Below are 27,392 nucleotides of genomic sequence, written 5' to 3'. Positions count from 1 at the left end.
GTGTCGAGTCCAAAACAAAACTCGTCCGCGTGTTCTCCACGACATACCGAGACGGCCAGGAGAGTTCCTTGTCCGGTCCTGATGCATGTGGAAACAGTCACAGCCCTTTCAGCGATGACCGCTCTGCAGATGTCCGCAGCTGGGTGTCCGTGGACGCTGCGCGCGCGTGCATCGCTGGGGCCCGGGGCGCTCAACGGACGGCGAAGGCGTTCTACGCGCTGTACATCGCCCCGGAGCGACTCTCGAGCGTGATGTGGTTGCTGCCATGTTCGGTGCAGGAATCAAACGTACCGCATGATGTGGCACGATGTCATTGAGAGAGAAAAGTGTTCCGTGGAGCCCGCCAGTAACGAACGCGAGGTCGCCACCATACACCTGGACTGCTACACCGGGTATTTGTCCCTCGTAGGCAGATGCTAAGGAAGACCTCTTTGAGTGAGGGAGAGGACAGTCTTCTAAGGACCGGGTATGAGAAAATCCCAGCACATTGACACTGCCCCACGGCTTACCAAAGGATTTCGCCCACCGTTCGTCACGAGCATACGTGGAGCTCATGCCCAGCAACTCAACTCAACTTGAATGAACATTTCCCCAACGGATCTGAGTCGAGGCCTCTGAGGAACCGCGCAGGTGGAATGGATTGAAGCCATCGGGTGCATAGAGCCCATACCCTAGAATGAAAGATGCAGGCACCAACGAGTCCCACCAACCAGTCGATCTCGAGAAGCAACCGTTCATTTCATAGAGAGCAAACAGCGAACGTGCGATGTTCGAGCGTTGGAGGAAAGCTGCCCTCCCCAGGCCGGGCAGACGACGCAGGGATGGACGGAGAATGCCGAGAGCGCTCGTTCAAGCGCCCGCATCTCGGACATAACAGTGATAGTCCTCCCTCCCTTCGGGAGGAGTCGGGGATTCCGGTCTGCGGGTCGCGAGCATCAAGTCGTTCACTTGCATAGGCAACAAATCAACGGGTCTTTACCCTCAAAAGCTACCTGGGGACAAGGATTGAGTTCGAGCGACGCGCTGCGCCTGCGGTCAACGGAGTTCTGAACATGTGCATCAACAGGGGTGGCGTGGTCAGTGACCATGTCGTACTGCCCTAACCACCGGTACTGCCAGTGCTTGCTTGAGTACCGTGCCGAGTTCAGACGTTCGAACAAGTGACGCCAATGCTGCATCTGCCAGTGCGCAGTAGTATCAGTGGGTGTCAACTGTGGGTGTCAATTGTGGCTAGACAGCGGTCGCAACGGTATTGACCTCAGGCTGTTATGCATCTGGTATACCCCAGTGAGGCTGTGGCTCCCGAACCCACACTGCCCGGCAGGATGAGCACAGCACTGTTGCATGCATACACGCGCAGTATGTCCGAGTCGTCAGCGCGTTCAAGCGGATACTCCTTCGACTAGGCAGTTGATCCTCGAAGGTTGTGTTTCCACAATGGACAGCACAGCGGCTGCCGAATGTCAAAGATGCGGCACATGGACGCGATTGCGAGGGCTTCCAATGCCCCGTGAAACTTTCGCGCATTTTGTTGTCCCGCACGTCTAGCATCCCCGTCCGCAGGCGCTTGTGTCCGCGCGATAGCAAGGTTCTTTGCCCTGCATACTGGCGTCCTAGCGGAGCGCATCATCGCCAGAGGCATCTGCGAGGGCACCTAAAATGAGTACAGTGTAGCGAGCGAGAAGAGGGGACAGTGAGTGTTGGATCCATGGCTGACTGGGCAGAGACACTCATGGCAGATATAATATCGAGGCGGGCTGAGGCTGGTGTCGACACTCGATCTCTTTGGCTGCGCTCTGCAGATTCGCTGCGCGTCCTTTTGGGCGCGCGCGTTCCGATATGCCTCTGCTCATCGGGAGATTTCAGGTCCGGAGCCATTCGGCCTGTAAAAGCGACTACGTGAGCTGAGCAAAAGCCTCATTACATTTCGCGCTCTATACATCGCCCGCCAGGCGACGAAGCCGCCGCGGGAGAGAGTAGCCCTGTATGAGCTCGCGCTCAACGGTTACCTGGCAATCATTAACGTTGTTAACCCTTCCGTGCTGTTCCTTCCACTTCGGTGCAAACTTTCCATTCGGATGCACGGGTGGCTTGCTGGTACCTGTGTAGTATACCGCCGTGCGCACCACCCGATGCTCTGCATTGCTCCGGCGTCCGGGCATAGCATACGTCCAGTTTCAACAGGTACGCAAACGGAACAGAACCGGCACCCCTAACGAAATCCTTCAATATCACAGACTGCTTGTCTCAATGTCGACTCACAAACAAAATGATGGATACAAGCTACGAGAGTCTCCTGTCGTACATCGTACATTGCGCTCGCCAACGACACCGGAACCGCAACTTCGAGCGACGTCGACGACTATGATTCCTTCGTTCAACGAGGCGGACATCGCTGCGCTCGATCTGCTACCGCACCTACCTCCGAGGACGAGCGTCCAGCCCGCGGATCATGACCTCTTCGAGGTCTCTTCGAGTTCCATCAACACTGCAAATACAAAATCTGCCAATGACATCCCTCTGGTGAGCCATCATTATTTGCAATCGTTACGGAGTATGTACTCACCGATACGGTGGATTGTCGACCATAACCTCAGCACGGTCGGGTTGAGGTAAACATTGCTACTGCATCGCCGGGCCCGGGAATGGATGATTCGGATAAGGAGAACCGGCCAGTCTTCCTGTTCGGTCATTTCCTCGTCAAGCAGAAGGGAGACATCGCGACCACGCCGGTCCATATCCAAGAGCCTGACCACCTGAGGGAGCGGAGGAAAGAGAGGAAGGAGTTTGCTGAGCGGCGGGACTTTGTACAAGACACGGAGCCTCCCGTTGAATCCACCTCACTAACGAGTGTATCAGTCGAAGCGACTTCTCCCGGGACCACCCCGCTCATTTCCAGAACAGACGACGTCGTATCGACGCACACAGAGCAGGGACACTTCTCGCTCGATACACCACGGATGTCAGTGCGGCTGGACGATCTCACGGACGTCCTGGGTTTCCACGTGCTGGATGAAGAGAGCTCATAGTGGTCGAAGATCGGATGGCGGGGATCCTCGATGGATGAGAGGGAGGACAATGGTATCCTTGTATAACTGTCTTCCGGAGCATGGGGCCCAGTTGGCTTGAGCGAATCGGAGGAGGAAACGTTCCTTGCGATCCATCAATGGTATCCATGTACTTATTGCACATGTCGTGTCCATTATATAGGTCAATCAATCTGTCTCTTTGATCAGGAACTGGACAGTCATCACATTGCAGCAACGCACCAAAGTGGCTTCAGTCTGGGGTAGTCACACGATGACGTCAAACGCAGGGTACAATCTTTTCTGCATGTCGCCCGAATAGCAACACTCGCGGTCACCTTCCGTCATCTCTCACCCGTGCATCACCTTCGCGGACATCGTACCGCGCGCGACGGTCCGTATCCGCTGTCTGTAGTCATGACACCCATTAGCGTGGTTGCCCAGATGTTCGATGAAGGCATTGACAGCTTTAGTTGGGACGTGATGGAGTCGGGGAGAATAAACGTACGGTGTCGGTTGACGAGGCGGTGCCATGGAACCGAGGCCCGGGTGGGGGTGACGCGTGCAGGGGACTGATCAAAAGTGGCATTCCTTTGGTGTGTCGCACAGTCTTCCTTGGCACCTAATGCGCTCGTTATATGGTCGCCTTTCCTGCCACAATTGAATTATACGGTACGACTGGGGACTAGTGGAACCGTGGAGTAGCGAACCACACGCTCATCGAGTGTGGGTGAAGCATAAACGCCATCGGTCTCGGATGCTTGGGAATGTGCTGATGACGCACGGCGTTTCGAATAGGGTGTCAAAAACTCGGTATAACCTGTAAGACGTCGTAAGTGGCCAGTAAATAATCTCGAACAGCTACGCACTCGGAATGAATCCAACCCGATCAGAACCAAGCGGCTGGTACACTTCCTCATATACGGCGTGCGGTCCTAGTCACGACGCTAATCAGTTGGATACACCACCGAACCGCTATGTCACGCCGGATAGCGCACAAGGATATTATCTCACCACACTCTATGCGTTTGCGCTGAAGGCCAAGGCAGGTTTCAAACCACGGCGTATGTGCGACTAGAGTGACTGCACCCCTCCAGCTGACTAGAAGCAGAGCAACAGGCTCTATCCAGCGACAGACGCTGGCCTGCTGGAAGACATCGACACACAACGCATGACATTATCACATCAGCGAGCCACCGCTCGCTCTCGACGTATTGAAGCCTGTCGCCCCAATGTTTTCCAGCGATCTCTGCTGCTCGATACGTCAACTGGAGCAGCACCGACGTGAAGTGGGCACGAGGGCCCGAAGGAAAAGACATATACCCTGGATCGATTGCATTGCAAGCTGAGCCAGTGTCGACCAGCGTAGTACATACCGCATCGCGCCGCCAAAGGGGCGCGTCAAGAGTCGCGGGGACGCCAGAACCAGAAGATCGGTAAGGGAGCGTTCAACAATATTGCGGCCGTCATACTGGGTTTTATCAGGGAACCGTGTTGAACACTGCGATTCGTCTAGTCAGGACCCACTTTCCACACCAAATCCAGATACCTCATCTGCATGTGCGCAATACACAGAAGACAGGACGCAACCAGGACGCAACGCAGTACTGCATTCAGGTTGACCGTCTGATGCTTGTTGGTAAGCAACTGAACTGTCGAGCTGCCTCAGGCTGTATGAGCCCTATCTGCGCAAGGCTGAGACCAAAAAATGGGCATGCAGAGATCGTCCCTTTAGAGCAAAGACAGTGTCATCGCCGCGCGATGATGAGAGAAGGAGAGGGAGAAGACACATGATGAGCGCTTGAGCATTGAGGACGATAAACCTGTACAATGCATATGTCACATGACCCATAAACTCGGGGGCCTCATGGCATATTATTATCGCGTTGCGCGCCGATGCGCGGATGGGCTTCGTCCACTCGCGCCTTGTCTTGCTCTCACACACCCAGCCATGTCTGGAAGCAACGCAAGGACGCCTCCGCCTCCGTATACCAATGACAATGCAGAAGAGTTGAAGAAATGCTTCGCAACGCTTTTGAATGACCAGCAGGAGATACAGAAACTATTCAAGTCCGTCGCCGGCCAACTCGAGACAACACCGCAAATCGGCGAGCATCACCCTCTCACCGAGGAGTGGAATACGTTGCGTCATGTGAGCTGCGTTGGGAAGCCTAGATGATTGCGAGACACTCAAGAGGCCGTGTTTTCTAGAGACACCGGAGAGTGTACCGTGATTCCCAACACAACGCCTCGCAATGCGCGAGTTTCCTCCACAGTACGTCTCGACCACTATCTTGGCATGCAACTCATAATTTAACCACCACAAAGACTATGTCGAGGTGGTCATCCCGCTTTCACAGTCCAAGATGCCCATCCGGGAGAAGAAGGTCATGGTCACGCGGTTCCTTGAGGTACGAGTGTGTATTCGTATTTTGGCAACGTCGCGCTAACGTACAGATAGGCTATCGCGATACACCAAGAGAACGCGAAGAAGTCCGCAGACAAGTTCAGCGAACTCGGCAAGGGTGTCGAGACCTTCCAGCTCAAGATCGCTGCCGCGCTTCGGGGCCAGGCGGAATCGCAGGGCTTCTTCACGAAGGTTTGGTCGGGGCTCGAGGAGTGAGAGTCTACGCCGTGTTCTCGCTTTATACGCAACGTACTGAGGCAGTTGCAGACTCTGCATGTCGATCTGGCAAGCACTGTACAAGCTCCTGACACAGCTGGTCAAGACGTTCCAACGCCTCCTCTCCGGCATCAACTCCGTGCACTTCTCCCTCGGGCCCCTCCGCACTGATATTCGCTTCCACCCATGTACGTCCTTGCACGAGCATGTCAGGTCTTGACTAACTGCATCACTGCATACATAGACTCGGAGGTCCAGGATGAGCTCAGAATGGGTCCGCGGAGTACCGTATCGCAGGTCAAAGACGACTGCCGCGAGTTGACGGAGAAGCTCACAGCGTTCGAGGAAGCCTGGGAGATCGTCAAGCTCTCGTGTGCCGATCTCCTCATCAACCTCGCCATGGCGAGGTCCATGACGGTCTGTGATCGTTAGATATGAGTATCCACTTCGAAAACTGACATGTATGTGCAGGCGGTGCCCGCCGCGTTCGACTCCAACGTGCGGAGCGCGCAGCGAGTATACTCGCCCCTCGTCGAGTGCATGCGCGCCTACTCGCAGAACCGATCGCCAGAACTCTAATAAGTTGCTCGAGCCCAGACAGGCCGACACGCTCGTTTCCGACTCCGCATTATGAGACTCACCTGCCCTGGACGACTCCCACTGTAACGCCTTTAATGATGACCCAGTAACGGTCGAGCGGGTCTGCGACCTGCTGTATTATGTATGTACGTCCCACTGTTTCTTGGAACCCTGAATGTATGCCTTCCGGATGTTGTCTGTATACGTTCCAGTCCGGCCTCCGTAACGCTGCCTTACCTTCTGCGTCACGTGCCCATGACAAACTGGGCGTCGTTGGTATAGCGTTGTTGTTGTTTTCGACTCACCGAACGCTGACGAATGCAGAGCGATACCTCTCTACGAGCTACGTGCAGGTATGTCATCCGCCAGTAGCTCTGACATTGCTAACATGCAGGTGAGATTACCCGAGAGCCACTCACGCTCAGTTCGGTGTGACAGAACCAGCTTCATTTACACCGCGCTCTCTCACAGCGAGTGAGATACTACGAATCTGAATACATGTGTGACTTACAATTAGACCCTAGTAAGTAAGTAATCCTGGCTCCGTAATAATCTACCAGCTTGACGATGAAACTCCTAGCCAACTCCGCTTTGTCCCAGCCTCCCAGGACCGCTGCCCAAATCCGGCGATCTATGGCTCGAAATTGCTTTGTTCTACAGCTAGGCCAGTTCGCGAAATGCCGAGCGTCCGGCCACAGTCACGAGCAGAGGTCAGCTCTTCTCGCGTTCCTCGATCTTGCACTTTCATTTCTCCCATCGCGATGAACCCCAACGCTCCCTCTTTCGTTCCTCATGCCCGTCTACGAGAATCTGTTACGCCTAGAGCACGTCCCCTTTCGATCTCAAAACCAAAAGCAAAACCGGCACGACCCAATGGTACCGCCACGCTGTACAACCCACCGGAGACCTTGCTCCAGCCCACGATACCAAGGCTCAACTCAGCGACGGTAGAGGCTCGGCAGCGCCTGCTGCAAAGCCTACTCTCCACGCGCTCCGAGAGCGTCACGCCACGCCCGACGCCTCCCTCCGCTTTAGCACATGTACCGCCTACCCGGCCACATTTAGCACCCATGGCAACACCTGCACCGGAGCCACCTCCAACACCGTTCAACGAACCTCCACCTGCACTACTGGCGCTCTTCAGCGCTATCCAGGATGCAAGGGCCACCGCACCTCCGAGCACGCCCACGCCCGTACCCGCCTCCTCCGCCTCCTCCGCCCAGTTGCTCTCGGCCCTCGCGCGAGTCGAGACGCGACTCTCGCAGATGATCGCGCAACGGCTTGAAGGGGAGGCACAGGCCCGGCGGGGCACGCCTGTGTGGGAAGTGCACCTCTTCGAGTCGTCGCGCTGGTGGAAGGTCCACGCTGAGCTTCTTCGGCTCTCGCATGATGTGTACGAAGACCCGTCAGACGAGATGAGAAGCGTGTTCGAGCGGTGCGTCGATTCTTGTGTCGTGTGCAATGCGTTGACTGTGCTATGGGTGGTGTGGGGACGGCGGGGGTGACGTGCATGAATACTGACTGATATTTTGGTAGCAGGCTTACCTGGCAGTTGTGCATGAACATGCCTGGCGAGGCGGGGGAGAAAACCAGGTCCGAACTTGAGAAGTCCACTTGAGATGGTTGTTCGTCGCCTGTCGTGTGCTTGTAGATATCTTGTATACGTATGATCCTTCCATCCACCCCATTACTGACGCGCAAGGGCCAGATCGTCGTCGTTATCTACTCACCAGCTGTTATCCGTCCACGAGTTGCTTTGCATCCTGTGTTTCATTATTCGTCCTCTTATTCTGTCTCGCTCTGTCGCCGCTCTGCTCGATGTCGCTAGTATAGTTATGACTGATACGTCTCTTACTTACGCTCACGACCCTTGATGCAATCGCGATGACTTGTTACGCTTTGCGGTTATAATAGTACTTGCTACAAATTCAGTCGAGACGCCAACGTATTCAACCATGCAGTGTTGCATCGGTGAGGTGGTGGCAAACAGGTGGCGGCAAACGGGATGTACTCGCCTGCTGTTAATACATCGCTGCGCATTATCTCGAAAGGCGGGGACTCTTGTGCAGTGGTCGGGTACGACAACCTGCCTTCCGATCGGGTGCAAAGACGTCGAGGCACCCACAGTACAGTACTGCATAAGGAATGCAGACCAAATAACGCGTACACAACGCGTCGCCAGCCACCCAATAGACGCGGGGACTCGGAGTGTGCTGCTGTACCACTGCATATTTTTCGATCGCTCCGTTCAGGATACAAGGCACTAGTTGGTATCTCAGCCATTTTTCAAGCCTGTAAAGCGCAGGACTGAACCTTGAGGCTAGACATAGACACAGCAATCTGCCATGCCGTTGGGCACCGCGCTGCAATGAGATGTATGAGCATGCCTAAGAGTTTCACATGTTTGGATCTCAGCCCTTTCGTGAGGACATGCGATCGAGGTGTGAAATACGTCGAGCATCTGCGGAAGGCTGTAAGGTAATACGAGCCTCGCCTAGGGCAGTGCGGCGGTAGCACAGCATAGGCTGGAGGATCATGGAGGTAGAGTCGAAGTCGCTCGGCACTCTGCGAGTGGCCACCTTTGGCGCCCGAGTACAAAGGGCTCAGCCACGCGCGGTTCGCTTTCTCTCTTCGCTCATTATCATCGACGTCCCCTCCTCCCGGCGTTGATCTCCTTCACAACGCTCACAAGCCTTCGCTATCCCGACATCAATAGCACCGCATCTCGTGTCTACAGACATGGATACCAATTACCAAGCTATCGTCGCGAACACGGAAATGGTGGACGCCGCTGCCAATGGATGCATACTAGACTCCTACGACGCTGCCATCCTCGAGTTCGTCGACGAGGCATACATCAGAGAGTTCTCTCTCCTGCCGCACCTCTTCGAGATGAATGCTGGGCCTCCACAACCCGATGCCTACGAGGCCGTGTCTCCGGTTGCTATAAGCACACAAACACATACGACCGAGAGCGACAGCAGCAGTCTGGTAAGCCATTGACTCGCATTCGTAGATGAATGTGTACTTACTTGTCTGTATAAGCTGTCCCTCCGGGACAACTCCACTGGTTTGGGCCTCAACTCCACCGTCTCCTTGTCTCGCATGGACGATCGCGGCGATGCCGACTGTGCCGCCGCCCTGTCAACATACGACTTTCTCGGCATCGATCCTCCAGTTCATGCGCCCACACGCACTACGATCCCCCTCCCCGGGTTCGCAGAATGGAAGGGGGAGGACGAGGAGTTCACCATGTGGTGGGATCTCCTACGAGAGATGGAGGCGGCCGACGAACCTGCCCCGGTGGCAGACATGCTCCTCGATGAGTCTGTGCTCGAATGCACTCTGCTGTTCGCCCCATCGGAGGGCGCCGAGTCACTCGACGGAGGACTTGAGGGTATCCTGAGCGGCGTGGGCCTTCGCGGGCTGGAGATATGATCGTCGAGAATCAGACGGCAGAGCGGTGATGGAGGTAGCAACGGTTGAGACGAGGGTCACTGTCTGTACGGAACTGCAATATCTATGGTCGGATCACTTGGGCAGACGCAGAGACGGGGGGGCGTGTATTGCCTTGATTTCACGACATTAATTCATGTACTTGTTCTTTGTGTCGCGTGCAAGCGAATGGCCTAGTAATTATAACACTGATCAGTAAGTAAGTGAGTCAACCATACAACTGACCGGCGTGGCTTCAGCCTCGAGGCAGGTGCACGGGACGACAAAGGCATGGTAATGGTACCGCTCTCACGGCATATTGCGAGCGCCCGAACACAAAGGACCATCCGGAGTCGCGTCTCTCTTCTGTCGTCGCACTCACCTGTGCATCCCCATCGCCTATCCCCCGTCGTCGTATCGCGCACGATTGAAATGCATCCGCCGTCGGCAGTCATGACACTCGACTCCGAGATTGCTGAACCTGCCGCTTCAATTATGCAGCCCAACGCCACGCAAAGCATGGGCTCCCTTCAGCCCTCCGACGCGACGTCGCGGCGGAATGTCTATAAGAAACCAGTTCCGAGGTATCCTCCAGGGATACCTATTCACAATGCCGCGCAAAGCACGGGATTTCCTCAGCCATCCAACGCGACGTCACAGCAGGCGGCCGGACAGAAGGAAGTCCCTCGGTATCCTCCAGGGATACCAATTCGCCACGTCATGCGGGGCATGGGCTCCCTGCAGCCCTCCGATGCGATGTCGCGACAGGAGGCAGAGAAGAAGCCGATTCCAAGGTATCCTCCGGGGATACCCATCCCCGCTAATCGCCGCGGACATCATCGCCAGGAATCAATGAAGTTCTCATCTGCGAACTCTTGGAGTTCAAAAACAGTTACGACGGAAAACAACCATGCGGGCAAGGTAAGCTATTGGTAGATTCAATCGTAACTGAATTTGTACTCACCAATACTATCGCAGCGTGTTCCCTTGTCCGTTGACACACACAACTTCTCCGATGGTGCATTCATTGCCAGGAGTTCAGCTCCGGCAGAACCGTCTTTCCATACTGGTACTATTCTGAATTCAGTATGGGTCGATACTCCACGCGTCGGGCTGCAGCATACGACGCACACGACGACCGGCCTTCTCGAGCCTTTCAGGAACGGAGGCGACATCCTCAACCCTGCGTGGGTCAACAACCCGTGCGTAGGTCAGGGCCAGGTAGCCGGCGCGCACGCGCACCTACTCGAGGCCTTCAGACTCGATCCTACCCGCGACCCAGCATACGCAGGAGGCCTGTGCAGGTGGGGCGACAGAGCAGCGCCACGAGGCGTGCCTCCCAAGTCCCCGATCTACGAGTACGGTCAATCGGACGAATATGACTGGGCTGTCGCAGTCAGTACGTACGACCACCTTCACCTCGAAGACACGCGGTTCGCAATGGACTTCTTGGATATGTGGAAGTACGAGTCGGAGGTCTTCAGAGAGTTGAACGAAAAGTGGGTCCGAGAGGCGCTGGTCGCGGACGAACGGCCGGAGGAAGAACCCATATTGCTCAAGGAAATTCACTTCGACGGGAGCACGGGGTTGCTCCTGGCCATGGCAGGCGATGCTACGGCGGACGGACGTTCCGGAGGCACGTCGTCCAGTGAATTCCCATCGTTGCCGGTCCTGGACGACATCATTCCGGGGCTTGTCGGCTTGGGCGAGACGTTCGAGGAGGAGCGACGAGGCTGAACTCGACAATGTTGGTCGACAAGGAGTGGAGAGAAGGGAGCTGTTGAGGGAGTGTTGCGAGATAGAGATTGAAGAAGGATGGCGATCGCGTTTTAGGGGCTGAAGGTGCCTCGTGTCGGACTGTCTTGTACTTGGGCTGTTATTGTCTGTACCATTTCTCGGCAACACAATTCTCCGCATTGGTATCGTTGGATAATGGCTGAGTTGTCGAGCACGACAACAACTACACTGCGACTGTGCACCTGCGTGAACATCGGGCATGTTCTTTCAGAATGAATGCTACGCACCTACGTCCCTCGCTACGTACGAGTGGTGCTGAGATCCGGTGGACAGCAAATCAACTCAGTACGTTGTTTCTCCCGTGTAGTACGTCTTATTACCTTGAACTAACTTGCATTCGTCGGTTGCCTGATCACTGTCGATCCTGGATAACGCGACTGAGCTGTTGTCTGAGAGCACCTGCAAGCCATATTCCGCCATCAGCCTGTGAACACAGTGCATCCATCAGCGTAGTATTGACCTACTCAGAGGACCGGAATGTCCATCCACGCCAGGCTGTCCATAGGCCCGCCCACGACTGGAGCCACAAACGCGTAAGCGCCCGATGTAAGAGGTCGCCACCATGGTTGAACTCGATCTGTATGTACACTCTTGTTGTTATCTCCCCACGATAAATCCTGTCCTGCAGTACAAGGAATCAACACACGCCCTGGCCAACTTGACAATCCGCCATCAGCTAACGATGCACATAGCATACTTACAATCACTCACCAGACGCAACGCGGGCGCGAGCCTCAGGCCACGAATACGGCGGTGAGTCAACCATCTGTCATACTGCCTTCAGCCACCGGATCGCAACATGGCAGCATAAACATGGGCAGCAAGGAGACGCCTATGAAGCCCTACGACATTGAAGACGTCGTTCGGGGAACCAACGCCACTCCGCCCGGTGTGTCCACGGCCCAAGTGTCGATTCCCTGATGCCCCGCACGTGCCGGCCTATGATATGATGCGCTTCGTTATCTCGTCAGAGATGGTTGAAGAGTCAACGCCAGCATCACTGTCGCCGCGGCACTCAGACCCTCGCACCCGGTGAAGGTCGATAGGGCTACCAATTCACGATCGTTGACTAGGATGGGAGGTCTACGGCGATGGTGTTCGTCTGCAAAACACAATGCAAGATACGGAAAGTAGAATCGCCCAGTAAGTGATTGTCTGTGAAATCGTAGTTGGCTTTCTGCTTACCTGATGCATCTTCGTCGATCATACAACCAGACTACGTTAGCTGTGCTCTATGCGACCGCATCTGGATGGCCCAATAAAGCTCCAGCAGGGCTGGAGAGCATCGCTTGATGCGCCACGCCGACTCAGTTTGCGACAGGTCCGACGGTGCCACACCTGTATACGGTCATGCGGATACTATCAGGAGAACCCCTAAGGGCTCTCTGCACAACATTGTCAGTGCTTCGCGCACGACCATGATACGACAAGATTACTTACGACACTTCCAGAACCACCAACGCACGCCTTCTGGGATCGCATGTGTGTCGTCCGAGTCAAATGGATCCACAGACACGGCTTGCAGCCGCAGGGGCCCGAGGCTGACCTGCTGGCCACCCCGCCCATACCAGCGAGTACATGCGAGCACGGTGCGAGAACCGTCGATGCGATAGGGCGAAGGACAAATGTCGGTCCGTTGCGCGTATGCGACTGGATCGACTGTCCTATCTGCACGCTTCTAGGAAGGCCGACCGGATAGTAATGTAATGAACTTCTTTTCCAATGCCTTTCCTTGGAGGACATTGTCCAACGACGAATTCAAAGGTGCATCGCCAAGGAGGTCCTGTGGACCAGAAGGCGGCCTCAGACGCTCGAAGCGGAACGTGTCGAGCGTCGCTGGCTGACGGAGAGGTTCAGTCGATTTTACTGCTCGTCCCGCTGATTTGAGCCACATCAATGGGACTGATGCAGAATCCGGCCGATGTGACGGTAGCAACGACACCTCGGATCCAGCCGCCCGCGCCTCTGCGAGTGGATGGACTCCATCTGCGGATAGGCCGAGTCCACATCTACACAGCGTGCGACTGCCGTGCGACGCCCACCAAAAGGGCCACGTTAGCCACGGCCGCAGCGCAAGAAGCGGAAGTTGGGGAAGTTGAGGGAGGAATTCTATGCTGGTGCCGCCATGTTGATATAGGAGCCATGACTGGCGGCTGCGCTGCACAATTCGGTCAGGACCTGCTTTCGACCTCCCACATATATATCTCACCTGCACGTATAGGGAAGACAGCAAACAGAACGTAGCACTGCGCAAAAACTGTCATTCGATCAGTCTTCAGTGACTACGAAGCCGTCGTGAGGAGCAACGGCGAGACAAGCCGTATCGGGGTGAGTGCGAGAACGAGCTCTTGGGTGATGTGAGATCCACGACATTGATCATCCCTGGAGCAAAGGCAGCGGCGTCGCTGCACGGTCGACATGAGAGACGATGAGGAGAGACGATGAAGGCGATGTGTCGCAGATTTGGCCTGATTGACTCATGGGAGGGTGTAAAAACGCTGTATCAGTGCGCCAATTGCTGATTCGTCAATAGCGTGGCATACTGTTACTGATACGACGCCAATTGTGGCTGAAGCGCCAACAGTGACGGCCAGCTGGCATGAGCTCGAGGTGGGGTACTTCAGTCGAACAACCACACGATATACAGTCCTAGTTTCTACATACTGTCAGGAGGCTCAACGAAGTCGTGACAGGTGTGCTGAACAGTTTGTACCAGCGGCGCGCAACTTGAACGTTCCGACAGCGGAACCCGCTGGTGGCTGTGACCCGCTCCGGCTGGATACGGAAGGCGAGCCAAACAACGCGTACACAACGCGTAGCATCAACCTAGCGTCGCACGTCGATCGGTCTTATCACCCTCAAGACAACAGTGCGCTTCTGAAGACCCACTCTCTGTGTACAATATTATATTGGCACTGAAATTTGAATACGAGCCAGTGGGATCAACAGTCCATGAGCATAACATCCATGTCACTTTCTGCAGCTCAGTACTACTAATGTGTATGTTCACTGATACCTAGTCTTCCAGTCGAAACGCAGTTCGGACCTCCCGTCTGAGACGCAGTCCGTGATCCCGTTATCGTTTCCGTCAGTGGAGGGTCCATGCAGCTTCGTTAACGATGAGCAACATCGACTTCAGGATTTTTGCCTGGGCCCAAGAACAAAACTGCTACAACCGCCTAATAGAATGCATGGGAAGATGGGAAGCCGTACCGCGGACGATTTGATCGTGGCACGATCTGGCACGATGGATCGGACCAAATCAGAGTGACATGCGCGCTTCCTGACCGTACTACGAAGGTCAAAGTTCACCTCTCCGGATCCATGGTCAGAGCCCGGAGTGCCAAGGAGATGTATCGCGGTGACGATTGGATAGGATGTCCGTTTGAGAAGACAAGCGAAATATATGTGTTGTGCTGCTCGGAGCATGGGGAGCTTGCCAGCACCGCCGGCACATTGACCAAACATGCGAATACTATAGCCCAGGCTGCCGGCGTGTCGACATCACAAAGCGGTAGAGTACAGTGTTGGCCCCATTGGCAGCTGTGGTGATCAGGTTGCTCTGAATCACACCCAGGCAGGTCGGTAGCAATTTTACATCCACTCTATATTATGCTAAGTCCCGATTCCGTTGCCGTTGTATCTGTTCACCTCCCATCATAGCTTGGCTGCAGGTCCTGCCTTACCGTAGGCCCATTCGCTAATGAGGACACCCCCAATTGCGGTTGTATCCGGGAAGCCCATCGGCGCGTCGGCCGATCGCTCTCTCTCCATGCTCGGGTGCGTGGCTCCGTACTGCGTCAGAATGTCCAAGATCTCCGCCCGGGTATACCAGCGTACGTCTGAACAACCTCAACACCACCTCGTCACTAGGATGTTCGAGGTGTGCTCACCTTCCAGCTCGTTGTCTAGATCTGTTCTCGTCGGCTGGGAGGAGTCAGCGGTGGCGTAAAGACCGGCCATTAACGTAGCTGGGTACGGCTATCGTGGGTCCATCGAAGTCAGCAAGCAGTATATGCCGATATGAACAACGAACCCATGGTTGAGAGGAGTGATACTGCACGTCCCGCACTTCGATACCAGCCTCCTCCCACGTTTCGCGCTTGACCGCATCTTCAAGCGACTCTCCTGGCTCTATAAATCCGGACAAAACAGACCAGAACTTGGGTGGGAATCGTTTCTGTGCGTTTGCAGACACGTATGTGAGTCATAGGGGTAAATCATGCCGATGTTGTCACCCGTAGGTCTCACATTGCGTCCTAGCAAGAGCTTCTCTCTATGCGGGTCGACGATGGCTGTGATGACCACCATGTCTGTCCTCGGGTGGCAAAAATTATGCAGTCCCTGCCTGTGATGTCTGTCTTAACTGAGCAGTACTACGAAGGACACGTCAGATACGTACGCTGTGAGGCATGGTGTCTCCCTCTTCGCTTTCTGGACCCAGGGAAGAAGACTTGTGCAAGTACGCTTCCATCCCGCCCACTGTGAATATGCCGGAGAGCCGCAGGACGGACAATACTGGAGGCAGAATCCCGTCAGATAGAAGCAACGCTGAATGACGCCTGTGATTCACCTTGTTGCGCGCATTCCAATCGTGCATGGAACGTGCCATCGCGAAAATGTTTGCGTCTGCATAGTTGAGCGCACCCATCGCCGACCGAGGGTCCACGAAAGTCAGCTTCGCTCCATTTTTTGCTGCGTGGGAGCACTGCAGGGCCTCGTACAGTTTATCGGCATTTTCGTCGGTGACGTCGAGGGAGAAATACGCCGATCCTTCGATATTTTCGAACACGCTTGTAAGACCGGAGGCTCCCTTCGCCGTGAAATCCGACGAAGGCAATGCGCGCCTCCCGCCGGAGGGGGGCTCCTGCAGTCCGAGGAAGACGATGGGAAGCCCGCGCAAGCGCGCACCCTCTAAGGCGACGGCCTCGCTCGCTGCGACCTCGCCAACAGTCTGCCCTTGTCCGAAGAACGCCTCATGTCCTAGAAGGGGTCGCACGTCGTCCGTGGACAGCCGAGCGAGCGCCGGTGCGCTGGACCCGCGCTCAGTCAGGAGGAGTGGCCGTCCGTCATTGAAGACGAGCCATCGAGTCTCTGGTGACGGTAAGATGTTGTTCAGGAACGATTGTTGCTGGCGCAGCCATGACAGACGGTTCAGGGACTGTCCCCCAAAGAAGTTACTATGACTTTGTATCCCAACGTGTCTGTCAGAGCGTCAGGGTGTGAGGGGTTGTAGGTACTCACCTCCGGGCATGTCTGGGTAGGGTGTGAATCATCGCAGGAGCATTCAAGTTGCTGCTGGCACTAGTAGCAGAACGCATCGGCAGCGACAAGTACCTAGGTTTCAAATGTGTTAGTTGTACACTCATTGTTTTACCCGTGTACTCGTTATACGAGTCTAGGAATCGGATGTGGTCAAGAACAACCCTGGACGCGCCCACAAGCGCGAGAACATCTAAATATATAGGGCCAGCGGCGGGCAGCTGGTTCTCGCCGATCACGATCAAGTCAATACTGACGTATATATATCCAGGAAAGTATGCTGACTTCCCGGGTGCAAATGATTGCGCCGTCCGCGTTCTCAGGCTGACCTGCTATGCCGACACACCCAATGCAGGCTCTCACTTTCAAGAACATAGCGTACACATGGTCCAAACATGGGCATACTTATTCTACAACCATCTAATGATATACTGATGTTTCATAACAAGGACGCGATACAATCCGTTTACATTGCGTTCTATCCACCACCAGCTCCAATTCAAAGTCTCGTCTGACCCTGATGTCCTGGCTGAGGCCCCGCACGGCCGTACGCCCACTCGCTGATGAGTACCCCCGCGATTGCAGTGACCGGAGGGACCCTGAACGGTACTTCAGATGGTGCCTCCGCCCTCGCCTTCTTCGTTTCCTCGTCCGTCACAGCGTCGCCTGCGAGGGCATTAGCGTTGTTGCGACTCACGGCGGGGCCCTTATCCTCCTGCGCGGCAGCCAGCTTGCGATGGTCGCTGCGAGTGATGTTTGTGCCTTCCGCATGGCTCAGCACGTCGAGGACCTCCTGGCGGGTGTACCACTTTGCGTCTATAGGTAGGGAGTGAGCCAGGTGTTGACAATGCTCAAGTTCGTGGTGTGACTTACCGTCCAACTCGTTGTCCAAATCTGTCCGCAGCAGCGCGGACGAATCCGCCGTCGCGTAGAACCCGACCATGAGGTTTGCAGGGTAGGGCTGCGCAGCGCCGTCAGCTGAGCTACGACATTACAGTGCACGAGCCAAACGCACCCACGGCTGCGTAGAGTGGTACTGCACGTTCCAAACGCGCACGCCAGCCTCCTCCCAGATCTCACGCTTGACAGCGTCCTCGAACGACTCGCCTGGCTCGATGAAGCCGGCGAGGGCCGAGTAGAACTTGCCTGGCCATTTTTTCTGCCGCGCGTGTAGTGAGCTAGGAGGCCCGCATGCGGCGCAGGCGTGCACTCACGTTCCTGCCGAGCAAGAGCTTGTCCCCCGACTCGTCCACAATGGCCATGATGACGACAGCGTCCGTTCTCGGGTGCGCGAAATTATGCAGGCCCTTCCTGGAACGAGACGAAATCAATACGATCCGGCGTTCGACCGAGGCACCGATCACGTACGCAGTCTGGCACGGCTCCTTCCCCGCGTTCTCGGCCCACGGAAGGAGGGATGTGCAGGTTAGCTTCCAGCCAGCCCAAAGCGAGTACACGGGCGATCCGCACGACGGACAGAACTGCGGATCATGTCAGAGCTTCGCTTACGGCAGTGCCTAGAAGAAGCCAACCTTGTTGCGTGCATTCCAGTCGACCATGCTCCTGGCCTCCGCGAAGACAGCGGCCTCGAACGCGTCCAAGCCATTCATCGCCACCCGCGGCTCAGAGAACGCCAATCCCGCCCCGGACTTTGCGGCCTCCGTGTTCTGAAACACGCCGTCCAGGAGTTGCTGCGGGACCTTGCTGACGTCGAGCGCGAACACGGGGGTGCCCTTGATGTTCGCGACGACCCGTCCGGGCTCTGAGCTCTTCGCGCTGAAGTCGGACGACGGCAGCGCGTCGGCTTCGCCCGTCTGCGGCTCGTGGAGGCCCAGAAAGACGATGGGGGGCCCGTGGAAGCGGGCTGCCTCGAGGACGGCTACATCAGCCGGCGCAACCTCGCTCTCGAGGCGGCCTTGCGCAAAGAAGGGCTCCGCGCCCAGGAGCGACCTGACGTCCGCAGTGGTTAACCGAGCGAGGGGTCGCTTGTCCGCCGTGACGGTGTGCTGTACGAGGAGAGGCTGTCCGTCCTTGAGCACGATCCATCTTGTTGCGGCAGACAGCGCGACTGCGTTCAGGAATGCGTGCGAGGTCCGCAGCCACGATAGGCGGTTCAGGGGCGATCCGCCCATCCAGTTGACAGAGCTGTGGTCCATGAAAACGTGCAGGAAGGTTCAGTGATGGCCTGCTCACAATTCAGGCATCTGCTTCTCTGTTGATACGACGCCTGGGTTGGTGGACGGTGCGGACAACGAGAGGTCGGCGGTGCATGCCGTCTGGGATGGCGTTCAAGTCACGAATCAAATGTTCTCACCGTTCACCATGGCTTACTCACCCGCCCTCCAAACTCAATGCGGCCGCACTCATCAACACGCCTCCTCCGTCCACACTCCAGGCGTCTCGTTTGGTCAGGAGATACCCAGCTAAGGACCGCGCTGCGTATATACCACATACACCGGATTCTCTGCCACCGAGTCCTCGCTGCTGCTGCGTGTAACAACTTCTTTGTCAACTGGTCCCCAATGGCGATCCGACACTCGTCCTGCACTTGATGGTGGCGAGCAATTACGAACAAATCCTATCTGGCGCGTCCTGGTCCTATCCCATCTTACGGAACGCGGCACTCGTCGGACTGGGCGACGTGCGAACGTTGGCGCACACGAACAGCATGCTGGACACGCTGCGGTGGTGCAGATGCGGCAGCTGGTGTTCTCGCCCTGAAACATTGACCGCATCTACCGTATGTACCTAGAGTTAAGCTTCTTCTGTGTGTTATGACTCTGGCTTGGGAACGGTTGCTGGAGGGAACTGCGCTGATCTCCCGGTCGCTTGCTTGAGCTTGTAACAGGAGATTTGCCGCCGTCACACGCCCGAGTCAATGGCCCCAGACTCGTCGTCGCCCGCATTGTCCGCCACATGCAGGCCGTGTCGCCCGGCCGCCAGGATAGCAAGCCCATTCACCCGCCTGCCACGTTGGTGCGCGAGGTGAGTCGGCGCGTGCCACGAGCTATTTTCTGCCCGCGCGTCCGCCTTTGGACATCCCTTTGTGGGCGACACCTGCCATTTCCATATGCTGCCAGCTGGCTGCCAGGCTTGCTGCCCGCGTTCCATCTGCCTCGGTCTTTGCGCCACGGTTCTTTCGGAGTATGTAAGTGCTGCCCGCATCCCGAGTTCTTTCACCTTTCCTTTTCGGGCAGCACAACGCGTCTTCGACCCCGTCTCGGTACGGCAATCTCTATGTGCCCTCCGTGGCCGGTATCCCGTCGTGCAGGGGTCTCCTGCCGCAAGTAGCAGTCATGCGATCTCCGAGATGCAGCGGAACTCAAAGCCTCGTCTTATATAAACCGCAACCTTGTTCCCCGGGAGGCCTCCATTAATGAGCCCCTCACGACTGTCGTACGTTCCGTCCCCGGGTTCACACCGCCGCGGTCGTCTGATACAGTACGCTATGCAGATGCCTTCCGACTCCCGTCCGCGTCCCTGCCGCCCGACCAGTACTCCGTCATCGACGCCGCCATGCCGCTATCTCACGCCAGCACAAGCCATCGCTGAGGCATGGAAGAGAGAGACACCAGAGGCCCAACGCCAATGGCGGCTCGCAGACGTGCGCGCGAAGCAGCAGTACATGTCGCCGACGAGATGGACGACGACAAAACCACCAGTGGGGGTGAAGCTGTGAGGGCACCGACACGAAACCGTATATTTATTGCGCTACTCCGGGGTCCACGTCGAGAGTGGACAGGCTTGCACGCTTTGCGGCGCCATGGACGATGGGACTGTAATAATTCGCTATTCGCTGTGCCATAGGTTATTTTATCGACGGACTTGCATTCTGCGCGCGCGGTGTCTGGCGTCGGTGGTTCGCGGTGCGCGGCCACGGTGCGGCGGGGTTGAGACGAGACGCGCGCCATCTTATCTTATCGCGAAGCACAGAGGCGAGACATTTCGCATCGCACGGCTGTGATTGGCCAGTCGCCTAAATGTCGCGGTCTTCCCAACTGCAGCGTTCCTCCCGCCACCCTCCGAGTCAGACCCTGTACGACCTGCTGCCCGTCCTTCAACCCTCTCTCCTCCTGACCGCCAGTCACAGCTGAGAGTCTCAAAATGTCGAAGGCCCTCATTGACTTGACCGCAGGGACTGCGGGCGGCGTCGCACAGGTGGGCAACGTGCTAGAGCAGTGCGTCGTGTAAGGAGACTCAGGTGTGGGATGTAGGTACTCGTAGGCCAGCCGTTTGACATTGTCAAAGTGGTGCGCAGTTGTGATTTTTTTTTTTGAATGCAAACACTGGATTGACATCGCCTTCTTCTATAGCGCATGCAAACGGCCCCGAAGGGCACGTACAGCGGCATGCTGCACTGCGCCGGAGGAATCCTGAAGAACGAGGGCCCCCTCGCGTTCTACAAGGTGCGTCGATCCTCTGATATACCACTTCCCAGCGATAATCAAACAAACCCCCGGCTGCAGGGCACCCTCACACCGCTCCTAGGCATCGGTGTCTGCGTCTCGATCCAGTTCGGCGCACTCGAGTACTCGAAGCGCTTCTTCGCGCGGCGGAACCTCGAGGAGGGCAAGGGCGGGCCCACGGGGTTCATGCTCACGGGCCCGCAGCTCGTGGCCTCGGGCATCTTTGCGGGGGTCGCGAACGGCGTGGTGTCGGGCCCGGTCGAGCACATCCGTATACGTGCGTATTTTTTTGCCTTCCAGCTAGTTCCATATTGCTTGACCTCTCCGTGGAAAGTGTGCACACGCGGAGTGCGCAGGACTTGAAATCCTCTCTAGCAAACGAATCATACACGGAGACATTGGCCCGGCGGACGCACAGGAACTCTTTAGTCCTCTTAGGGTCTTCTGGTTCAAAGTTCTCCATGGGCGGTGGTCAGCTGAAATTTGCTGCGGTTTAATGGGCATGGGATGCAACATCCCTGCCCGCCGAGTTTCTTAAGTGGTGGCGTGCCCGCCAGCCACGACACTAACTCTCCGCCCTGTCTCCACCGTCGCCATTGATGCCTGTCGCGCCACCTGAGCGACAGAGCACCTGTGTGTCCGCTGCGCACCGTCATCGGAATTCACCCGCAGTAGGAGGCATCGAGGGCGAGCCAGACAGAGGATTGTGGCTGAGGTTGACTGGCAGAGCGTGCAGATCACCTCAACACAACGCCGGGCAACAGCCCGGCTCCCCTCCGCCCGTGCACTTCTTTCTGGGAGGGGTCTAGCGATATGGACTTGGCTGTCACACTCCCGCTACCATGTAATGACACTTCATTGGTCTCCCGTAGGCTTGCAGACTCAGTCCGCGACCAACCCGACGTACAGCGGCCCCTGGGACGCGATCAGGAAAATCTACTCCGCGCACGGCGTCGCGGGGATCTACAAGGGCCAGGTGGTTACGCTCTGGCGCGAGTCGCTCGGCTACGGCATCTACTTCCTCGCCTACGAAAAGCTCATGCAGTACGAGATCACGCGCAAGGGCATCCGGCGGGACCAGGTCAACCCCGCAAAGGCCGTGCTGTTCGGGGCCGCTGCTGGTTATGCGGTGCGTGTTCACCCTGTGTTGCGGAACGAGCAGAGAATGATAGGCGGCGGTAGCTCTGGGCGATCATATACCCTATAGACATGATCAAGTCCCGCATGCAGACGGACGGGTTCTCCCCCGCGGACGGTCAAAAATACAAGTCGGCGCTGCATTGTGTGCGGACAATCTGGCGGACGGAGGGCATTGGCGCGTTCACGCGCGGGCTGGGGCCTACCCTTATCCGGTGCGTGTCTTTCTCTCTCGCACTTGAAAACGCTCATGCCGGTCGTTCGCAGGTCACCCTTCGCAAACGGCGCGACGTTCCTCGGATTCGAGCTCGCGATGCGCTTGCTCTCCGGTCACGAAGAGGTCCCATAGACAGTACCATACTATCTACCCACTATGAATCTGACGCGCTTTGAAGTTCTTGGGTTGTCATATAGCATAACGTATCTTATTAGATCTGCTCTGTCCATGGACATGTCCGTACACCTGGTATACCTAGGACGGATTAATCGTTGTAGAACGGTGTTTCAACGCACTGCACAATGGGGCTTCTTGGCCCTCTCTTCGCCGCGATGATATATACTGTCGAAGCCATTGGCTCAGTGCCAAGTGATCTCGGGCGCAATCCGAGTGACGTATTGCGGAACAGCGCAGCGTGTATGCATCCTTTGAAATCGAAGTCAGTTGCAGAAAACGCCTCCAAGAATCAAGGCGCGTCAGGAAAGGCCATTTGTTGTTCGCAACCACATGGCACGCTCATATTCCAGAAAGAATATGCAGAATAACAGATACAGATGGGTGTGTAAGTACAATACAGCATGATATAGCGTGGACAGGCAGAGCGGATTAGGGAACAAGTAGAGGTCACGACATGTCTTCGTCCGAGTCCGAGATATACTCTTTACTTTTGCTGTATGCAGACAATTTCAATCAGTTATCGGTGTTGACTCAGGGTATAACTTGCGACGTACATCTGCTTCTTTCGCGGAGCTCCTGTGGGCTCTTCCTCGTCCTCATCATCCCGAACGACGCGTTTCTTGGACGTCCGCTGGGGATGCGTCAGTCACACACATAACACATCACTACAGGGTGGGTCCTCACCTTCTTAGCAGGCTTCTCGTCTTCGTCACCGCTGAAGAGCGCCTCCTCCTCTCCTTCCTCAACACCGCTGGACTTTTTGAGCTTCCCAGTCCTCCGTTTCTTGCGCGGTTCCGCCGGCGGTGCCTCGTCGCCGCTGCCGCCCTCAGGACGCACGCGACGGTTGGCTTTCTTGGCGGCTTTCCGTTCGCGCTCTTCGTCGCTCTCCATTTTGATGTCCCGCGACCATTCAAGGGCCTGCTCACGCGCCTTCCGTCGCTCCTCAGCAAGCTCCTCGGCTTCCCGTCTGAGCTCCTCCACGCGTGCGCGCTGGAACGTTCTATGAGCACGACAATTGGCGGAATCAATGGAATGGCAGACTCACCTCGAGTGCCTCTTGCTGCTCGCGCTCTCGCTGCCGCTTCTGCCGCGCAGCATCGAGCTTCGCTTGCGCCTCGGTCTCGTGTTGCCGTTGCGTTGCGAGGTGCTCGTCACACCGTCGCAGCATGCTGTCACCGTACTTCCGACGCTGGTCAGCCATATCACGACTGTAGGGTACTACTGGCGACTTGTCGGCAGCAAGAGATGCGAATAACCTATGCCAGGATGGATGAGCATACACATATGAATCTAAACATGTGATCGTACTTCTGAGCATGTGTTGCCTGCTGAATTGCCAATTCCAGGTCCTTGAGTGAACGTTTTGTCGGTGCTATCGACAAGAGCATCTCTGCTGCCTTCTGCTGAATCATGGCGATGTTGTAGAGAATTGCCTTGTCTTGCGGATTGAGGTGGTAGGCCTGCGGAGTGTAAGCTTTCAATAAGCGATCATAGATTGACCGGTGAGTCCCTCACCTTTTGAGCGTATTGCAGTGCGGTATTCATGACGGCGAATGACTGATCCCGGGTTGCCTTGGCGTAGTACGATCTACATAGGCACAACAGGGCGGCAACGTTCTGACCGCTGTAGTATCGCCTTGATGCTGCTTCATACTGACGAAAGGAGTCAGCTCACGATGATTCAGGGAGAAAGATATGCACTCACGCTCTCAATGGCACGGTCGAACTCATCGCGCGCGTAGTAGCAATGTCCCATATTGATGTACACACTACCGTCGTTCAAGGACTCCCGCACTTTCGCAAAAACGTCTAACGCCTCTCGCGCGTTCTGGAACCGTTTCATGCCTTCGTCATGAGCCAGGGGACCTAGAGCGCCCCCCAGGGTGCCCAATGCATCCTCCGCGATGACAATAGCCAGACCCTGCGCGGCTACTGCAAGCGTAGAATCCTTGCTCAGCGCCTTCTGATAGAAATCGGCGGCCCGTTGGAATCCGCGCCTCCGCTCCTCGACTCCTTTCGGCGACGCATCGCGACTTTCTCGGGCTTGGTGATACTGGATCCAGGCTGCTGCGCATAGTGAGTACAGGTCGTGCCTGTCGTGGTCCTTGAGGGTGGCAAAGACAAACTCCTTGGCGGGTCTGGGGAGGTTGGACTGGACGAGGAAGTAGGTGTAGTATGCACGGAGGTTGAGGTTGTTCGGTTCTGAAGCGAGAACTTGCTTGAGAAGCTCGTGAGCATCGTTGGGTTTGTTCAGATCCGCCAGCATCTGAGCTTGCCGTATCTTCGCTGCACGACGCATGTAAGGAGGTGCAAGCAATGAGCGGTCACATTACTGACCATCGACGTATTCCGCATGTCTGTCCAAGAGCTTCTCGTATGCGTCTCTAGCCATCGACTCTTCGCCTTGCTCCTCGTACGTCCGTGCGAGATTGTACAAAGTTGTGGTTGACAAGCCGTCCGCTGTGCTTGAGTCCAGAGATGACGCCTGGGTGATCGCGGTCTCAAACATCGAACGTGCCGCGTCGTAGTGTCCATCAAGGTACTCCAGGACCGCTACATTGTTGACGAGCCTGGGATTTGATTGCTTTGTCGCTTGACTTATTCGCCACGCCTCCTTCAATGCACGTCGCATCCGCTCGCCATTGTCATTCTGCCATAGGCGCGCGATCTCTACGTGCATATCTATGTCTTCCGCGATTCTCCTGGACGACCGGCCTGTATGATGCGGTTGGTTACCATTTGTCGCATGCGCGACAGCGTCGGGCAAGCCAAAAGTCTTGCTGACTTGGTCGTAGAGTTCTCTTGCCTTGCCCTTCTCAGTGAAGTCGATGCCGGGGATAGGGTTCGCCCAGAGTGAGGCGAGCATCACCATTGCCTCTGGTGAGCGTTGGCGTGAAGTCTGCGCCTGCTGCAGGTAAGAGTCCAAGGTATTTACCGCAGTGGCAAGCTCGCCTGCCGGACAGCTCTCAGTGCATAAAAATCAACAATTGGAGCTCACGAACCATTCTTGATCTGCAACTGCGCCAGGCCAATGTTGGCCATGAGGTTGAGTGGCTGTCCATACTTTGCTTGATTGAAGAACCTCTTGGCGGCAGCCTGATTGCCCATCGCATGGGAGACACGGCCAGCGCGGATATATCCGTCTGTCAGAACAGTTTTGATGTCCGTGAACTGGATCGTACGCTCGGCCAGTTTCAAAGCCTATGGAGGTGTCACTTCTGCACGTCGGGGAACCCCGCGGTTGAACTCACCATTTTGTGCTGCCCCTTCAGAAGGATCAATTCACACAGCGCGTTGGCAGCAGCAGAGTTCCTTTGGTTGGCCTTGAAGGCGCGCTCGATGTAGCGAGTACCAGCAAGTAACCCGGTTTTCCGCTCCTCCTGTGTCTGGGTCTCATCCTTGCTTGCATTTAGAGCCTCTAAGCCAAGAAGTAGCGAAGCGGCGCCTCCATTAGGATTCTAAGTCGATTAGATCACTACAAACACACTCAAAGAGTGCATCTAATCTCACCACTTCCAGGCTACGTTGCCAAGCTGCTTTCGCTTTAGCCTTGTGATCCATGGACCATAGGCAGAGCCCGATACCAATACGGGGATCAGGTTGGCAGTTGGGACTCAGTCGCAAAACGGTCTGAAATAGCTTGAGGGCCTGGGGGAAATCGCGTTGCGTGTAGAGAACCTTCGCCTTCCCAATGAGAGCGACGATGTTGTTCCCATTCGCATCTTGGCTCAGTACGCTATTGAACGACCGCAACGCGTCATCCATCGCGCGCATTCCCATCTGCATGACACCTTGACCCTACGCCTCAATATCTCTCGACTGCACACTGGCTATACAGTTACGCACCGCGAGTGAGCATAGAGAGGGTGTTACCCAACCTCCCTGACTCCGTGGCAATCTTTTCTCCCTGATTGAATATTTGTGCGGCGTCCCTGTAGTACTCCTCCCTTGTCCGTTCTGACCTCATAATATCCTCTCCTGATAAGTTGAGGTTCAGAGTTTGTCTTCAGTCTCCCGAGCATAGGACGATTGACGTACGTGCGTCGTAGAGAATCAGCTTCGGTGCGGACGTGGCGCGTGTCATTTGGATATTCGCCAGCAGGGAATACAGGGGGGCAGAAGATGCCTCTGAGCCACTTGCCTCGAGAGCTATAGACCGCTGAGTTCGGACGTACAACTCCTTGGATTAAGTATACACGCACCATCCTTACCCGCCTGAGCGATCCTCTCCGCTGCATCCAGCCACCCTCTACGCCAATATTCCACTGCAAGACGCGTCCATATGGATACCTTGCATTGTCCCTCTGCCAGAAGTTCAAGCAGGTCCGAGGGATCTGGGTCCAGTTTGTCGAGCTCGACAGTGATGACTTCATGTTGGCCCAGTTCAATGTCTATGGTACGGCCGGGCGCCGGAGGCGATGGCGAGCGAGAGGTGTCGCCGTTCATGTCGCAGGGCTGCCGTCAGAAGAGCTTTCAGGAGATAATGTCGAAAGGTCCTCTGACAATATCAAGGCCGCAAACCCAGATTGCCAGACACGAGCTAAGTCTGAGGTTGGCGGCAGAGTCGGTGGATTCAATGGGCAAGTTGAGATGGCCCTTGGCTGAAGCTCAATGCAAGTGAATATGCAGATGCAGCGGCGGGTAGATCAAGGACTCACGAGTGCGTGGACAGCAGCTGTATTCCCAATGACCGAGCAGCAGACAGACTTGAGACGGACAGTAACAGTTGGTAC

General features: G+C 56.0%; 11 protein-coding genes across 11 annotated transcripts; 6 read left to right on the top strand and 5 right to left on the bottom strand.

Moving 5' to 3' along the window:
* Positions 1–2,262: 2,262 nt before the first annotated feature.
* Positions 2,263–3,029, top strand: C8Q71DRAFT_894129 (uncharacterized protein; the record flags this gene model as incomplete). The annotated part of the gene is made up of 2 exons (XM_047928716.1): positions 2,263–2,523; positions 2,598–3,029. Coding segments are annotated over 2 exons (693 nt in total), but the record flags the coding sequence as incomplete, so codon positions are not given.
* A 697-nt stretch (positions 3,030–3,726) lies between these two features.
* C8Q71DRAFT_496918 (uncharacterized protein) lies at positions 3,727–4,440 on the bottom strand. The gene is made up of 3 exons (XM_047918937.1): positions 4,280–4,440; positions 3,896–4,173; positions 3,727–3,846 (listed from the first exon to the last, which is right to left on the bottom strand). The coding sequence occupies exons 1-2, from the start codon at positions 4,343–4,345 to the stop codon at positions 3,943–3,945; spliced, it is 297 nt and encodes a 98-aa protein (XP_047780871.1). The 5' UTR covers positions 4,346–4,440; the 3' UTR covers positions 3,727–3,846; positions 3,896–3,942.
* A 476-nt stretch (positions 4,441–4,916) lies between these two features.
* On the top strand, positions 4,917–6,454 carry C8Q71DRAFT_496730 (uncharacterized protein). Its single transcript, XM_047918934.1, has 7 exons — positions 4,917–5,178; positions 5,238–5,301; positions 5,355–5,437; positions 5,488–5,645; positions 5,701–5,837; positions 5,894–6,066; positions 6,121–6,454. Exons 1-7 carry the CDS (start codon positions 4,978–4,980, stop codon positions 6,226–6,228), a joined length of 924 nt encoding a protein of 307 aa, XP_047780870.1. The 5' UTR covers positions 4,917–4,977; the 3' UTR covers positions 6,229–6,454.
* A 228-nt stretch (positions 6,455–6,682) lies between these two features.
* C8Q71DRAFT_496735 (uncharacterized protein) lies at positions 6,683–7,968 on the top strand. The gene is made up of 3 exons (XM_047918935.1): positions 6,683–6,751; positions 6,809–7,663; positions 7,765–7,968. Exons 2-3 carry the CDS (start codon positions 6,906–6,908, stop codon positions 7,844–7,846), a joined length of 840 nt encoding a protein of 279 aa, XP_047780869.1. The 5' UTR covers positions 6,683–6,751; positions 6,809–6,905; the 3' UTR covers positions 7,847–7,968.
* Positions 7,969–8,866: 898 nt separating this feature from the next.
* C8Q71DRAFT_496581 (uncharacterized protein) lies at positions 8,867–9,810 on the top strand. Its single transcript, XM_047918931.1, has 2 exons — positions 8,867–9,219; positions 9,274–9,810. The coding sequence occupies exons 1-2, from the start codon at positions 8,968–8,970 to the stop codon at positions 9,664–9,666; spliced, it is 645 nt and encodes a 214-aa protein (XP_047780868.1). The 5' UTR covers positions 8,867–8,967; the 3' UTR covers positions 9,667–9,810.
* Positions 9,795–11,446, top strand: C8Q71DRAFT_496659 (uncharacterized protein). The gene is made up of 2 exons (XM_047918932.1): positions 9,795–10,573; positions 10,634–11,446. The coding sequence occupies exons 1-2, from the start codon at positions 9,955–9,957 to the stop codon at positions 11,398–11,400; spliced, it is 1,386 nt and encodes a 461-aa protein (XP_047780867.1). The 5' UTR covers positions 9,795–9,954; the 3' UTR covers positions 11,401–11,446.
* Positions 11,447–13,319: 1,873 nt separating this feature from the next.
* Positions 13,320–13,770, bottom strand: C8Q71DRAFT_496702 (uncharacterized protein). Its single transcript, XM_047918933.1, has 3 exons — positions 13,670–13,770; positions 13,503–13,618; positions 13,320–13,446 (listed from the first exon to the last, which is right to left on the bottom strand). Exons 1-3 carry the CDS (start codon positions 13,722–13,724, stop codon positions 13,354–13,356), a joined length of 264 nt encoding a protein of 87 aa, XP_047780866.1. The 5' UTR covers positions 13,725–13,770; the 3' UTR covers positions 13,320–13,353.
* Positions 13,771–14,628: 858 nt separating this feature from the next.
* Positions 14,629–16,889, bottom strand: C8Q71DRAFT_747812 (NUDIX hydrolase domain-like protein). Its single transcript, XM_047923121.1, has 7 exons — positions 16,705–16,889; positions 16,034–16,646; positions 15,863–15,978; positions 15,712–15,808; positions 15,497–15,640; positions 15,354–15,441; positions 14,629–15,302 (listed from the first exon to the last, which is right to left on the bottom strand). The coding sequence occupies exons 1-7, from the start codon at positions 16,827–16,829 to the stop codon at positions 15,118–15,120; spliced, it is 1,368 nt and encodes a 455-aa protein (XP_047780865.1). The 5' UTR covers positions 16,830–16,889; the 3' UTR covers positions 14,629–15,117.
* Positions 16,890–17,022: 133 nt separating this feature from the next.
* C8Q71DRAFT_747810 (NUDIX hydrolase domain-like protein) lies at positions 17,023–18,999 on the bottom strand. The gene is made up of 6 exons (XM_047923120.1): positions 18,255–18,999; positions 18,091–18,203; positions 17,937–18,033; positions 17,738–17,881; positions 17,596–17,683; positions 17,023–17,538 (listed from the first exon to the last, which is right to left on the bottom strand). Exons 1-6 carry the CDS (start codon positions 18,876–18,878, stop codon positions 17,222–17,224), a joined length of 1,383 nt encoding a protein of 460 aa, XP_047780864.1. The 5' UTR covers positions 18,879–18,999; the 3' UTR covers positions 17,023–17,221.
* A 1,724-nt stretch (positions 19,000–20,723) lies between these two features.
* On the top strand, positions 20,724–22,936 carry C8Q71DRAFT_747800 (mitochondrial carrier domain-containing protein). The gene is made up of 7 exons (XM_047923119.1): positions 20,724–20,880; positions 20,937–20,972; positions 21,036–21,128; positions 21,189–21,405; positions 22,001–22,257; positions 22,311–22,480; positions 22,533–22,936. The coding sequence occupies exons 1-7, from the start codon at positions 20,827–20,829 to the stop codon at positions 22,612–22,614; spliced, it is 909 nt and encodes a 302-aa protein (XP_047780863.1). The 5' UTR covers positions 20,724–20,826; the 3' UTR covers positions 22,615–22,936.
* A 13-nt stretch (positions 22,937–22,949) lies between these two features.
* On the bottom strand, positions 22,950–27,388 carry C8Q71DRAFT_806129 (RNA polymerase II-associated protein). Its single transcript, XM_047925994.1, has 15 exons — positions 27,318–27,388; positions 26,862–27,260; positions 26,698–26,808; positions 26,506–26,637; positions 26,170–26,450; positions 25,911–26,117; positions 25,662–25,860; positions 24,997–25,611; positions 24,365–24,945; positions 24,175–24,312; positions 23,968–24,119; positions 23,705–23,915; positions 23,344–23,649; positions 23,214–23,290; positions 22,950–23,152 (listed from the first exon to the last, which is right to left on the bottom strand). The coding sequence occupies exons 2-15, from the start codon at positions 27,103–27,105 to the stop codon at positions 23,107–23,109; spliced, it is 3,300 nt and encodes a 1,099-aa protein (XP_047780862.1). The 5' UTR covers positions 27,106–27,260; positions 27,318–27,388; the 3' UTR covers positions 22,950–23,106.
* Between the last annotated feature and the right edge of the window lie 4 nt (positions 27,389–27,392).

This window comes from Rhodofomes roseus, assembly GCF_022264815.1.
Source record: "Rhodofomes roseus strain CIRM-BRFM 1785 chromosome Unknown C8Q71scaffold_6, whole genome shotgun sequence".
NCBI classification, from domain to species: domain Eukaryota; kingdom Fungi; phylum Basidiomycota; class Agaricomycetes; order Polyporales; family Fomitopsidaceae; genus Rhodofomes; species Rhodofomes roseus.
Note: the sequence above shows the minus strand (reverse complement) of the source record. Positions and strands in the feature narration are given on the sequence as shown.